Source organism: Theobroma cacao, chromosome 8 (assembly GCF_000208745.1).
Source record: "Theobroma cacao cultivar B97-61/B2 chromosome 8, Criollo_cocoa_genome_V2, whole genome shotgun sequence".
Lineage (NCBI taxonomy): Eukaryota > Viridiplantae > Streptophyta > Magnoliopsida > Malvales > Malvaceae > Theobroma > Theobroma cacao.
This window is the reverse complement of record NC_030857.1, coordinates 6,763,834-6,777,805: the sequence shown is the minus strand read 5'-3', so window position 1 is coordinate 6,777,805 and position 13,972 is coordinate 6,763,834. Positions and strand designations below refer to the sequence as shown.

The window sequence follows — 13,972 nt, the reverse complement described above, 5'->3', positions numbered from 1 at the left end:
TGATTTTAAAATTTCACAGTAATTAATATAGTATAAAGTTTTAATCCTTGTTTGGTTAACCTGGGTTTTGGCCCATTGGTGAAAGGGTGTGGCAAAATCCTGCAAAATCATAGGATTTTCCCTTCAAGCAAAGGGATAAGAAGAAATATCTCATTGATTTTAAAATTAAAAACCCAAAAAAGAAATTAAATTGTTAAAGTAATTTTAAAATTTTGGAATGTTGCTGATCCTCCTATGCATAAATTAAGGAATTAATTAAATTTCAAAAAAATGTGATTGAAAAAGATTAAGATATTTTAGATGATTTTCAAAAAAAAGAAGAAGATATTTTAGACGATTTTATTCAATCTGACAAAGAAACAACTTGATAAACCCAAAATCCCACAAAAATCTTAACCATTTTTTCTATTTCTGTTGTAAAGAATGCATTATAGGAATAGTGTTTAGTTAGATTTCATCCATTCAAAAATGGCATGACATGTACATGATGAATATCTTTTATTTTGCTCTCTTTTTCCTTCTTTTGTTCATAGCATTATATTGCGATTTACAACCCACTTTCAATGAGAATTACATAAATTCTTTATAGCTTTAATATTGACTAACAGGTTAAAAAATCTAAAAGGGTGAACCGGTTTCATATTGAATCAATTCTTCAATCTTTAAAATGCAAAAAACTAAGCTATACAAATTGTTCACTCTTATGTGCACTGTGCATCAACCAACAGGGTTTTTGGTATGCCTGGACATGGATCATCACCAAATTTTTGGCTCCAAACAGGGATGGAACAAATCCTCTTCCCTAGACAAGCCTGTCAAGTTACATTGCAAGAAAAACCAGAGTCAATATATATATATGTAAGCGAAGTAGAACTGAACAACAACAGATGGTGTAAGCTAACCTCCTCAACTATGGCTAAAGAGTTAGATGAGTGACAGCTCCCAATGGCATAACTTCCACAATCACCAGAAGGGTTGCCATAGCTTGAAAACAAGATGCTGGAAATGTTCCTTCCTGGAGGACATCGAAGCTGAACTTTAGGCCTCCTTCCATGGTGCTTCTCGTGGTTCTTTTCTTCTGTTTTGTTTTGTCCTCGCCATGAAATAACTGGTGGGAGATGCGAATCAGACACATGACCACACACTTTTGTGATCGATATGGTGTCTACGGAAATACCAAGAGGGTATCCATTTTGTTCTTCTAGGATAACGAGTAGGTTATTGGTTGGTTTGAGGAAGGATCGAGGTACATTGTACCTAAAAAAATGAAATTCAAGATCAAACATTATTTAAACAAATGTATAAAATTCTGTTTCAATCATATGAGGCATGCAATTATTCAAGAAATGCCACTTTACCATGTTTGTGAAGGACTTCCCTTTGGGGTAAGGAATGAGACCCAATATCTACCAATGCTCTGGCCATTCACCCAGGCTTCACCCTTTCCCATGGACTCCAGGTTTAATGCCACAGGGTCCTTTCCAACTGGTGCATCAAATAGAGTCTACAAACAGCATTTAGTAGAAATTAATGAGGATTATCTATGGTTCATTATGTTGAATAAATTTACAGCTTCCATACCTTGTACCACGTTAGAGTTCGATGAGTAGAGCTTCCATAGGTATTCCATTGTATTTTGCTTGATCCAAAATCTGTGTATACTTGTAATTTCTCACCTAACAGCCCAACCTTCCAGGAAAATTTTCAAATGTATGGGTAAAACATTTCAGTCATCAATCAATATTCTATCAGTTTTCCAACGATATTACAGATCAAGGTGACAAATTAACTTCTTGAAAGTTGCTATTACATCGATTCAAATTCTGTGAAATTAAATACAATTTTCTGGGTCTTTTCTTGGTGAAAATATCCAGATATCCCATTTATAGCTGGAAGCTGAACCTTAGATATTGAAACTAAAACCTGGGAATTAAAGACAATAACCTGATATCCCCATGAATAGCTGGTAAAATCTTTAATTTCATGTTCACCCTTGATGATCACTCTACTTACTCCCGCCACCCTTCGCTCAAGGTATGCTCCTGAATCCTTTATACCACAAATAAAGGTAACCTATTAGGATCAAGGTGACAAACATAAATTCTATTTAGTTACTCATTAACATATGAGGAAAATTAGGGAAGAATAATCGACAATCACCGGTAATCCAACCATTCCACTAAGCAAGGAGATATGGTTTGTTCCATTACTTAAAGTAACTTTCCTCTCTAGGTTGGGAGTTTTAGTCTTATAACTTCCATGAGTGAAACCTAAAGAAGAATGGTACAGTGAAAGAAAACAATTTGTTATTACCCCGTTGCAGGATCAAAGATGATACTTGAGATCGATTTCAATCGTGGAAAAGCTTAAGGAGATAATGAAACTCACCTACAGATGCTCCATTTACAAAGGCATGTAATACATGTGCAGAGGAGGTCACATTAAGCACATATTGGGCATCAGAAAAATCATTTTGAAACCTAAAATATTTAAATATTACATAATAAGTATTTTATGATATGAACACTGGTTTTCACTCGAATTTCACCATTAGCTCTGCTTAATGGAATAAACTCCTTTTGGCGTACCTGAAAGTGTACCAAAGATAATCAGAAGTATCCTTTGTTGTATTCATGTGCTCCAACAAAATGTTTGCTCTCAAAGAAGTCTTCTCAAAAGTGGGGATAGCTTCCTTAAATTCTTCCCATTTTTCAATTGAATCTAGCTTCTGTCTTGTTTCCACTGCTCTGGTGTTGTATTGTGTGCTTACCTGTTCGATATGAGCAGAAGAATCTGAGTCTCTCTCTGCAAATTTGTATTTCCTTCTCTCACAAGTAATCTATTTTATAGCTATAAATGATGAAACTCCCCTATATAAGATGCTTACATTCATATATGGTTTAACTTTTAACTTATGAACTTTAAGCATACCTTAGCAGTGTTAAACGCCTCAGTCTTGCAGTCTGGCAGGATGCTGATTGACTTTGGAGGCAATTCATAAAATGAGTTCAGAAAAGTTACTCCAACATTCTTCCTTGTGTCATTATTTACCAGAAAAGCAGCACAGTCAACTGAATTTCCTCTGTAAACAAAGGCCTGTTACCAACATATTGGAATATGTCCTTGATTAATTGCCCCCAAAAGGATTTTAATCAGAATTGAGAGGAAAAATGATTAAGTTCCACCGATGTTCTTACTTGTTGTGATCGACCTAAAGCCATGGTGGTATATACTCCAGAGATTAGAGGTTTTGAGCATAACTTGATTGCAGCATGTAACTCTTTAAGGTGACCCCATTTAGGCTGCCTAAACAAACCTGAAAGACAACTCGACAAGTTAAAAAAATTCACTCTTTGATTTGAATAAGATAAAAAGCGATTTATACTTACCATACTCATCAAGAGGAGCTTGATCATAATAACCTGTCAGCATATATGCAGCTGCATTTCTTCCAAAATTTGTTCCTCCATGGTACTACAAGTTATTGAAGCTATGCAATTAGTTGGATTTATTTTTCATTTCTTTATGACTATTACCTCAAATCATATGTGCATTACAAGTTTAACCAGGTAAAATAAGCTATTAATATCAGTAACCTGCTAATGAAATTTGAAACACAATCTATTACGATTTTTAATATTGATAGAGGATTGCCATACCATATAATAATTCACATAGCTGCCTTTCTTTGCAATGAAGAGTGCAACATGGAATGCTATGTCTTCAGCTGATCTGATGTCTACGTCATCTCCATATACTTGGTAACTTCAAAAAAATTTCCAAGCTCATTATTAAGCGGGTGCAAAATAGTAAACAGAAATGCAAAATGAAAAATCAGGACAAAAACATACAAGCTTGTCCAGTTCTCTGTCCATATTGCAGGCTTATTTGGTGAGTTGGGTCCGGCAAATGTTTCTCCACACCGCCTCCCATTGCATGCATTAATCTATCAATTTGCCCAAATTTCAACAAAAATGAAAAGCACAAGGGAAAAGAATAAGAAAGGATTTCATCAAGGAAATTCAACTGAAAGATAGAGTTCAAATTATTTTCTCAAAGTTCTTGACCAGTGATTGCTATGGAATCATGGTAAAAACACCGACGATATACTTTTGAGAAGAATCTGAAAGTAACTTTTATTGCTTTCAAAATTTGTTTTTTAAGCATAGAATCCGCTAATTAAGCTTGAAACTGGAATGTCCAATTAGGTGTAGTATCTGTTCAAAGTAATTGGAGACTAACCACAGGGTCAGGAGCATCATCTTGCTTGCACATCACCCATGGTACGCCAGTTTGAAGCCCCACAGCCATTTCTGCAGCCCAACGAAGATAAGTAGGCCCTTTCTCTCTAAATGCTGCTTGTACCATTCCATACTCATTTTCAATCTATATTAAAGCAACTTTTAGAATCACAGAGGATAATATTAGTTGAAAAGAAGGTGCAAGCTTATGTTTCTGGTCTTTAAACCTGTGACAGAATAATTGGCCCTCCTTGTGAAGCATACAAATTTTCCGCTCTCATCATGCTCACTATCTTTGACACAAACTTCTGCATTTGGTACTGCCATTACACCAAAAATAGGAGTAGTATTAGTGGTAACATTGCCTTCAGACCCCTGAACTGAATATTTTCCATAGCCAGTGAGAAACTGAAGTATACTAACCTTAAAGGGTTCATTATCTGATCTATAAACTATCCCTGGAATGTCATGCAACCAAAATGGCAGACCCCTGCAAAACACTATTGTTATGCCTTGGAAAACTAACTAGGACTCGGATTTAAGTATTGCAGCAAGTAATCTGATTACCCGTAAGACCATTCGCCCTGAATGAAGGGTCCGATCCTAATGCATGCGTATAGACCTTGTGCTTGAATTTCCTTAATGAACCTTACTATATCGCGTCTTCCACTAAAATCAAACTGCAGAACGATGAGCATAGCAGCTTTAGCATCTACATTTTTTCCCTCTTCTTTTGTTCAACATTAATGGAAAAGAACATTATAATTATCAATGGTTACCTGTCCTGGTTGGGGCTCATGTAGGTTCCAAAATACCAGGGTTTCGATGACGTCTAGTCCTCCAGCTTTGGCCTTGGCTATCAGAGATGACCACATCTGCAAATTTCAATTACATGTTACTATTATCATTAAAAAAATTTAAGCAGTAATCTGAAATTTCTGTAAAAGATAAAAAGATAAAAGACATGTATCGACACGTAAAACGAATGAAGTTACTTGTGAATTACTCTATTCAAATCATTATATATAGCTCAAGTAATAATCAGAGACAAATTCAAGTATTTTGATATTTTCTTTTATTAATTATTGAATGTATTCTTATTTTTTAAATTTGTTAATAGTGTCATATATAAAAAATATTAAGTGTATAATATTTATTTACATAATACCAAATTTTATTCAATTTTCAATATTTTTTAATAAATCGATGATAATTTAATCGAATTAAGTCCAACTTGAATAACTCCATTATATGTTTGAACTAAAGGGCCAGAGCTTGATCATCATAATGATAATCGACCTCTCACACATCATGCAAAAGAAAATAAAAAAAATATATGGTAAGTCATGGCAGTCTGTCAATGTACCCAAAAGGAGATAATCATGTAAAAGTTTGTTTGGTTTGTCGAAAATTGGAAAACAGAGGAAAACAACGCAGACCCTAAAATAATATCAAAAGAAAACAGGGGATGACACCATTGTCACACGTTCTTCTTCAGTCAATTTAATGATAAAAGAAGAGGTCAAATGGGAAATACCATAGTGATACCACCAAAAGTATTTGACACGTTTATAGTGGAGAACGTGGAGAACAAGTGGCAAGTTTTGTTTAGAGAAATTGACAAACTCAGTCTAAGCAAGTCATTGATGGATTTGTTGAAAAGATCAACCATCCCAAAACAATATGGTTTGGCAAGAACTCGTTGCCCTGTTTTCTTTTCCTTCTAGTGATTTGACTATTTCACCAAACAAGTTTTTTCCAGGATTGAAAACACAGCCTCCCTTCCTTTCAAACGGACCTAACAGCAATAACTATGCAAGAAAAAGAAAGGAAAGAAAAAGATTAAAGATATTTACCGAGAGTTAACGTAAGAAGTAAAGAAGATTAATACCTGAGGAGTGCTACGAGGGTAGTGAATTGAGCCGGAAAACAGAATCTTGTGTTGGCCGTCGATGATCAAAGATCTTCCGTCGTACGTTACATTGCCACCGCTTCCTCTACCACCAGATACAGTTAAAAGCAATCCAAGAAGAAACAAGAACCATCGCCCCATAACTCGGAACCCTTTTGTTCTATTCTCTTAAACACTCCTTTCCAGACCCGTTTGATGCTTGTGTTTTTCTTATGCTACAAAGGGTTTGTTTAACGTGAGAAAAGCCCTTCCACCAACTAAAATATCTGACAATATTCAAACTGGTTCTTGAGGAACTTATGGGAACAGAAAAGGAAAGCCAACTATCTCATTCACGTCGCAAGGCTACAATGACAAAACAGGATCTCATTGCGGTCGCAATTGCCATATTAAGTGGCATTTTGCATTGATGTTATATTTTTCCTTATTTGTATGTTGAAGCGTAATTAAAGTCTTGAGCTGATTGCATGGGAAGTTCACCAAGTTTTTCTAGCTGCTTTCTTCCTTTCTTTCTTTCTTTTTTACAAATGGGTTAATCAAACCCATCAGGGGTCCAATTCGGTTAACCAAATTGACCAGATTTCTGAATAATATATGACCATAATTCTTTTATCTTTTAACGAGGGAAACAAATCAATTTGGTATTAATGTAAACCAAATATGGTTTTTAACTACTTTAAATGGATTTTTGACTTAGCGTTTGTTTGACTTAATTTTTTGCTAGTTTATCTACGTAATCAAAAAGAATTTTAAAAAACTCTTAAAAAAACAGTTTTTTATAAAAAAATAAGAAAAATCATAAAAGAAATTTAAAAAAAAATAATAAGTCAACTTTTTAAGAGTTTTTTATTTTTTTAAAAATGTCCTCATCTATTTGAAAGTTGCTGTATCTTATAATTGCAAAAGCATGTTATTAACGTGGTTTACCCACTAGAAAAGTGGAAGTGAGTTCCTATGCTGAGTCATTGACCACTGAATTTTCAGAATTTTGGTTTGCTCACTCTTAGGATATTTGCAAAGCAGGGGCCATGTCTTCAACAACTCACTTACGCTAGGTTTGGTGGAAAGAAAAGAAAAAACAAAAAGAAAATTTGTTTTAAGTTCATTGGACAAGGGTTTTATACCGACGACTTTTCTTGATCTACCCAATTACTATCAACTTATCGATTTCATTTTTTAAATAATATTTCGTTTAAATAACAAAAAATATTATTTTTTAAAAAAAACGTCTTCTTTAGAAAACTACTTTTCGATTACCAAATGGAGTCCAAATAATTAAAACAACATCACAATTGAACCTTAGCTCTTGCTTTGCTTAGTAATAAATTGAAAGAAAAGTGAAAAGTACTAAAATTTAACTCATTTGAAAATGAACAAATGATTATTTAGCAATAGGTGTCTATTGGACCGGAATTTGGTTGGGTCTAATTTAGATCGATTAACGTATTTCATTAATAAATATTATATTTTTTAAAAATTTAATTTTAAAATATATTAAATATAATAATTGAATTGATGGGCTGAGATGAACTTGACTTTGAAAAAGGAGATCCAGTACGCTTGGTCCGGCCCATCATGGGGCACCTCAAGGTTGAACTATTGAAAACAAATAGTAAGCCCAGCTAGCAAAAGACCTTTGTAGCGAAAACAAAAGGAAGCCCAATATCGGTGTTGGGTCAGGCTCGAAGAGAAATTAAACTCAGCCCAACACTTTCTCCAAAAGTAAAACCCTCTGTTTTTATTTTTCATTTTTTTTTTTAAATGAAGAGCAAAGCTTGAATCATTAGAAACTGGAGTGACCTCCAAGCCATCTGACAGTCTTCTCCATTTAAACTCTCTCTCTCTTTGCTAAAATCATTCTTCTCGCGGAATCAAATTTAATAGCATAAACCCTAAATTCTTCAATGTCGGTAAGTCTCATTTCTTAATCGAAATTAGTTTTTTTTTTTTTTAATTTCTTAGTTGAAACCCTATTTCTCCGAAGCTTAATTAAAAATTAGTTTTTGATGGATGATGCAGATCTTCGAGTACAATGGGAGTGCCCTAGTAGCGATGGTAGGCAAGAACTGCTTCGCCATCGCCAGCGATCGGAGACTCGGCGTTCAACTCCAAACAATCGCCACCGACTTCCAGAGGATTTCTAAAATCCACGATCGCCTCTTTCTCGGTCTCTCTGGCCTCGCCACCGATGCTCAAACCTTGTACTCCCTTTTTTTTACCTTAACTTTTCCCCTGTCTGCTTTCTATTGTTTAAAAATTATTATATGTTTTGTGGTAATTTTTTTTTTAATTTTTCAAGGTATCAAAGGCTTGTGTTTAGGCACAAGTTATATCAGCTAAGAGAAGAGAGGGACATGAAACCTGAGACTTTTGCTAACCTTGTTTCTGCTCTTCTTTACGAGAAAAGGTTCGTATAAAAGGCTCCCCACTTAATCTTTTGATTAGTTCAATTAATTACTGAGATTAGATTCTTTTAACGTTTTAGCTTAGCTCTTAGATTAAGGGAGGAAATGGAAAGCCTTAATTTTGTTTCGTATTGCCAAGTACCAACTCTTGATACGTTCTGCATTAGCTTGATGGGAAAAAAATACTGGGACGTAAACTATTTTTAAAATGATAGGAGGAGTAATCGAGAATTGGTAAAATGAGCTTAGTTGCTATATGGTGCTTACATTATGCATAAGAGTTGTTATGGATAAAAGTACATGTTTTTTCCTTTTTAAAACATGAAGTTGGGCACAGGAAGAATTTGCAATATGCATCACAAGGAAAAAGCCTTACTTATGCCGTTGCTTGGCTAAGTGTCGCTTCATCTTATTCTGCGCCTTGAAGGGAAATAATTCACTTGTCTTATGATAAAAACTGAGCGTCCAAGATAATTGTTGACTGCCCTTTTCATGTTTAGCCTCAAAACCTAACATGTAGTTCTCTTCTTTCCCTCTAATCAAATTGAAGCCCTTCCTTGATAACATGTCAAGCTTGAGAGGAACTCATAGGAATTGTTTGTGTTCAAATGGGAATGACTTGAAAGGGTCCAATTTTTATTTGTAACCGATACAAGTTTTATGACATTTTTTTTTCTTTTTTCCATAGGTTTGGTCCATACTTCTGCCAACCGGTAATTGCTGGATTGGGAGATGAAGACAAGCCCTTCATTTGCACCATGGATTCCATTGGAGCCAAGTAAGTAGATTTTATTCTCTCTTGTATTTTGGAAGCAAAAAGGATGAATTTTTCTTAGATGCTAGGTATAATTTATTTATTTTACTTATAATGTAGTATTTACCTAACAATGAGGGTTGTTCTATAAACAAATGCATGTAACTTTCTTTCAGTAAATTTTCTGTTCTAATCTCTTTTGTAGAAAAGGAAGAAAAAAACAAAAGCTTTTTTTCATGTCTTAAGAAGCTGAGCTTTTACTCTATGATAACTGATTGTCTAGACACCTGTGACATCAAAGAGAGGAAACCAGGAATTTTGGCTCTGTTTAGTAAAAGAATCTCACTCTTATTCCAAAACCCGAAATTTTGGTGCTGTTTAATAAAGAATCCCATTATGGTTCTATCTCCAACATAATCAACCCTTTATAAGCATGATCCTAGACACTTAACAAACTAGGGGCTTTGGATCTCAATCAATAGTTGCATGATTTTAGAAAAAGTCAACAGCAACACTTCTAGGCCCTCTTTGAATTCTTTGCTTTCCACTGTACCTCACATAATGAACTGGAAGAACCTGTCCCCAAACCCCCATCTCCATATAATAAATTTTTTTTCAATAAAAGATGTTTATTTGTAATTTTGTTTGTTGATGTTAATATTTTTAAGAAACATATACGTTTAAATGGTTGTGCATGTTTTATTTGGTTTTCAAGGAAATAGGAAATGTATATATTGATTGCGTTAAAAAGAAAAGTTCAAAATGTTTGGTGGTCAGTGGCTCTTTAAAATGGAATAGCTATTGAGTTTGATTTTCACAGGTCATCATATGCCCATAGATAGCTGTTACCCTATTTTCTTTTCTTTTGGAACTTCCTAGTTGGAGTTGCAGCTACCCTTTCTAAAATAGCAATAACTAGCAGAAGAAATATCCAAGTTATATTCTGTACCAGTAACTTAGGTTTGGAATTTTGAGTAGCAATTATACAAGTATTTCCAATTTCCTTTGATGCCATTGAAAATTTTAGAAAGATGATCTCAGGCTTGATATTTAAATGTATAAGGATTTCTGGATGAAATCACAGTTTGCCATGTGTCATTCTTTGTCCTCTCTCTCTCTTCATCAGATATGTCTAATACATGCCTGTTACTGGGTTCATACGAACTTTATCACATGTTAAACTCTGATATATATCCAGTATTTTGCGTTTCATTGAGTTCGATTTCTGCTTGACAGTACTATTTTAAATCTTATGGTTTGAATGATTTTTTAATATTTTGATGCAAATGCTGAAACTATTTTGGTTTTTATGTTTGCTTTCTTTGAAATGCAGGGAGCTTGCAAAAGATTTTGTTGTAGCTGGTACTGCCTCAGAGTCTCTTTATGGTGCCTGCGAGTCAATGTTCAAGGAGGACATGGTTTGTCAATTTTTTTTATTTTCCTATGCTCAGACTAACACATGCATAATAGTGATGAATCTTTTCGAGAAGTGTAATATTTCATTGCTTATATGCTTGTAACCTACAAGCTAAGACATGGTGCCCATTTTTGGGGTAGACATGACTACACTTTATTGTGTCATAGTTAAAAGTATTGTGGTTGTTAGCTGCAAATCATTCATGCCAGTAATAGAATTCACGCTTTATTGACTCATTGTTTTCTTTGTATTCAGGAACCTGATGAATTGTTTGAAACTGTTTCTCAAGCACTCCTTTCATCAGTGGATCGTGACTGTCTGAGTGGTTGGGGAGGACATGTCTATGTTGTGTAAGCATTTTCAAATGTTTTTTTTTATATTCTTAGTAGCATTCTTTTCCTTAGTTCATATTTATCAAAACCTTACCCAAGAGAATCTGGTCGCTATTTGAACCATCCAAACTCTCCCCTTCCCTGATGGAGAAAAAGCAGTGTTTAGTTGTTTTCTGACTGATAATGTCTGGACAGCTAAAACTTAACATTTGCAGTAATAGCTAATTGGTGCATTTTTAATATACATTTTGCAGCACACCTACAGAAGTAAAAGAAAGAATTTTGAAGGGAAGGATGGATTGAGCGCAGCCAATTGTCTTTATCTTCCCCTTAGCCGTCAGCCTTTAATTGCCAACTATATAACTTTCAGTTTTATTTGTTTATCAAGGCTGTTGATCGTGAATGCTCGAATCTGATGTGCTCTGATAATTCTGAAATCGATTGACTAAGTTTTATATTATTGCAGCGTGGTGAATGTTGTGGTGGAAGTGATATACATTCATGAGTTAAAATTTGTCTTCCTATTGATGTTTCCTAGTTAAATATGCAGACGATATGTTGGATGAATTGGGTTAGGTCCTCTTCCAAAATCTTTGATAGATGAACAATTTGTTCATCTTTTTTAATGATCTGCGCAAATTAATGGTACACTAATGGAATGCGACACTACAAAAGAATACGTGAATGGTGATCTAAGTGTGAAGAGTAAAACAGATTCCTCTGTCAATAACTGGTTCTAGTTGAATAAAATTTATGTAAATGATAAACTGGGTTTTGCAGCTCTAGGGAACCTTGGGCCCAAAAGAAAGGGGAAATGACACTTTTGGTTTGGGGGGACAGTTACCTCGCCCGTTACGAAATGGTGTAGGTAATTGAATCTTCTCCTCTCTCCTTTCATCCTCTGATTCAGACAAAAGGAAACGCTGCATCCTTCAATTTCTCTTCACTGCATAACAAGTGAAACCTTGGGTTTTGTCTGCCACTCAAACAGTATAAACTACTCTCTCTCTCTCTCTCTCTCTCTCTCTCTCTCGTCCAAAGAAACATTTTCCAGAAATTGGGATGACTTGTTTCTTGCTTCTTCAAATTTGGGATAAATTTTCCTATTGAAAATTACACGAAATGATTTTCCAGTGGCTATAGCGTTCAAAAAGCAATGTTAGTCAAAAAGATTGGGGTGGTTATACTTTAGAAGTTCTAACCAAACAACAACGTTATGTTTCATGTAAAAATGTTCGATTACAGAAACAAAACAAGGATTCTTCTGTATATTTCAAGTTTCAACCTCGAATCATTCTTTCCCACGATAAAACAAATGTCAATGGAGTTTGGCTTTTCATTACAGTACTTGTGGAATTTTGACTGTAGATCACAATTATGTTATTCTCATCTTACTTGTGCACTAATGCAGGAGTTAATTAGAACCAGAAAATATTGTCATTGGCTTTTCAAAGTCACTGTCAGCTGTTTGCCCTTGGCCAATAAACAAGTGAACAGAATTGATGGGCAATGTAATCAGTTCATTTTTCTCAGGCTTCACAGACGTCATTGCCAAACTTTTTGGCTCTCCAATTGACTTTCTTGCTGGAAAGTCCTGCAGGTACCCACCTATATTTAATCTACAAATCCAATTCTTATTATCTGTCACAATCTTTTTGGCGGGCGTCTGCTTGTGTGTGATACACAACATTACTAGGAAGAACTACATTAATCTTGGTATCATTAAATTTACGTAGAGCTTTGTCTTTTACTAACTCCAGGAAGTTGGTGTGATTCATATCTCACCATCAAAATTTTCCCCTCGGTATTTCTCAAATTGAATCTGCTTTTTCTTACTTTCTGTTTGGATGATCGTTCAGTTCAGTCTGTGGATCAACATGGGATTTCATATGTTACATAGAGAATTTTTGCGTTGCCAATCTGCTGAAGTTGATCATGGTGTTAGTTCTGTCCTACATTGGTAAGCATGGATAGGATTTAGGCCTAATCTGATATTTCCATCTTGATTAAAGAAAAAAAGGCTCTAGAATTTAATTGTTCACAATTTTATTCACTTGTTCCTTTAACGATGTGCAGTTCTCCTATTCTTTTATCTGCTGTATAAAGTGGGCATCTGCCAGTGCATTGGTCATAGTCTGTGCAGAATGGTATGGGCATGCATGGCATGCTGGTTCTCTTTTTGCGAATTCTGTTGCACTTTCTTCTGCCTTAAGCTTCTAAAGATTAAGAGGATAAATCGAGGGCGTAGAAGAGTTAGAGAATATCGGTTTGATACTGGTGATGAACATGATGATGAAAGCTTTTCATATCGTATTTCTAGACCTACAGAAGCAAGCAGTACATCCCTATCTGGCCGATGGAGAGACTACAGAGGAGTTCACTTACGAAAGTCTTTGAGGCCTAGAAGTCATCGAATAAAAGTGGGGATAAAAAGAGATGCTCTTTATGAAAGAAACCATAGTAAGCATGACCATCATATAAACACAGTTCATGGCATTAGGGTGACACATACATCAAAATTTGCACAGAAAGGTTCAAATCGTAGGGGAAGGGTTCATCATAGAAGGAGATAATTCTGAAAACTAACAGTACGTATTTATCTTTTCAATCTCATGGAAACTTTTGGCTTTCTCCTGGAAGTGGTTAGAATGGTATGGGCATGTCTTAACATATGATCATTTTCTCATCCTCTCCCTGCAGTGGAATTTGACAGAACCATCCTCTCCTTCATTTATATCCTAAACTTATAGTTCCTTTCTTGCATTCGAAGCGACGCAATGCTTGACTGCCTGCAGAATATAGTTTATTTATTCCTTTTCAACCTCTGCTGGTGCATTGATAGGATAGTTCTCATAGCACTTCACTGGAATGCATTATCTTCAGATAGTCCTTATCTTGAATGATATTGCTC

At 35.0% G+C, this 13,972-nt stretch overlaps 3 protein-coding genes across 4 annotated transcripts; 2 read left to right on the top strand and 1 right to left on the bottom strand.

The window, feature by feature from the left end:
• Positions 502 to 6,526, bottom strand: LOC18592377 (beta-galactosidase 16). The gene is made up of 19 exons (XM_018125321.1): positions 6,133 to 6,526; positions 5,021 to 5,116; positions 4,809 to 4,921; positions 4,665 to 4,731; positions 4,469 to 4,561; positions 4,243 to 4,386; positions 3,852 to 3,946; positions 3,660 to 3,765; positions 3,390 to 3,474; positions 3,198 to 3,316; positions 2,932 to 3,096; positions 2,589 to 2,770; positions 2,389 to 2,480; positions 2,161 to 2,270; positions 1,945 to 2,049; positions 1,582 to 1,689; positions 1,359 to 1,504; positions 903 to 1,257; positions 502 to 812 (listed from the first exon to the last, which is right to left on the bottom strand). The coding sequence occupies exons 1-19, from the start codon at positions 6,292 to 6,294 to the stop codon at positions 702 to 704; spliced, it is 2,454 nt and encodes an 817-aa protein (XP_017980810.1). The 5' UTR covers positions 6,295 to 6,526; the 3' UTR covers positions 502 to 701.
• LOC18592376 (proteasome subunit beta type-3-A) lies at positions 7,896 to 11,628 on the top strand. Of its 2 annotated transcripts, XM_007019073.2 has the most exons (7): positions 7,896 to 8,063; positions 8,173 to 8,354; positions 8,453 to 8,560; positions 9,247 to 9,336; positions 10,646 to 10,730; positions 10,985 to 11,079; positions 11,316 to 11,628. In XM_007019073.2, the coding sequence occupies exons 1-7, from the start codon at positions 8,058 to 8,060 to the stop codon at positions 11,362 to 11,364; spliced, it is 615 nt and encodes a 204-aa protein (XP_007019135.1). In that variant the 5' UTR covers positions 7,896 to 8,057; the 3' UTR covers positions 11,365 to 11,628. The 2 variants fall into 2 exon arrangements, with proteins under 2 accessions (XP_007019135.1, XP_017981744.1); XM_018126255.1 differs by lacking the exon at positions 7,896 to 8,063 and having other exon boundaries at positions 8,167 to 8,354.
• Positions 11,730 to 13,966, top strand: LOC18592375. Its single transcript, XM_007019072.2, has 4 exons — positions 11,730 to 11,929; positions 12,473 to 12,661; positions 12,921 to 13,021; positions 13,138 to 13,966. Exons 2-4 carry the CDS (start codon positions 12,564 to 12,566, stop codon positions 13,632 to 13,634), a joined length of 696 nt encoding a protein of 231 aa, XP_007019134.2. The 5' UTR covers positions 11,730 to 11,929; positions 12,473 to 12,563; the 3' UTR covers positions 13,635 to 13,966.

Excerpts from the sequence above, each read along its gene's own strand:
- LOC18592375 (XM_007019072.2), top strand. The coding sequence starts at position 12,564 with ATGGGCAATGTAATCAGTTCATTTTTCTCAGGCTTCACAGACGTCATT. Across the intron at positions 12,662-12,920 it reads CTTGCTGGAAAGTCCTGCAG|TTCAGTCTGTGGATCAACAT; the intron begins GTACCCACCTAT and ends ATGATCGTTCAG. Across the intron at positions 13,022-13,137 it reads GTTAGTTCTGTCCTACATTG|TTCTCCTATTCTTTTATCTG; the intron begins GTAAGCATGGAT and ends AACGATGTGCAG.
- LOC18592376 (XM_007019073.2), top strand. Across the intron at positions 8,355-8,452 it reads GCCACCGATGCTCAAACCTT|GTATCAAAGGCTTGTGTTTA; the intron begins GTACTCCCTTTT and ends TAATTTTTCAAG. Across the intron at positions 10,731-10,984 it reads CAATGTTCAAGGAGGACATG|GAACCTGATGAATTGTTTGA; the intron begins GTTTGTCAATTT and ends CTTTGTATTCAG.
- LOC18592377 (XM_018125321.1), bottom strand. The coding sequence starts at position 6,294 with ATGGGGCGATGGTTCTTGTTTCTTCTTGGATTGCTTTTAACTGTATCT. Across the intron at positions 4,732-4,808 it reads CAGGGCGAATGGTCTTACGG|GGGTCTGCCATTTTGGTTGC; the intron begins GTAATCAGATTA and ends AGTGTTTTGCAG. Across the intron at positions 3,317-3,389 it reads AGCTCCTCTTGATGAGTATG|GTTTGTTTAGGCAGCCTAAA; the intron begins GTAAGTATAAAT and ends GTTGTCTTTCAG.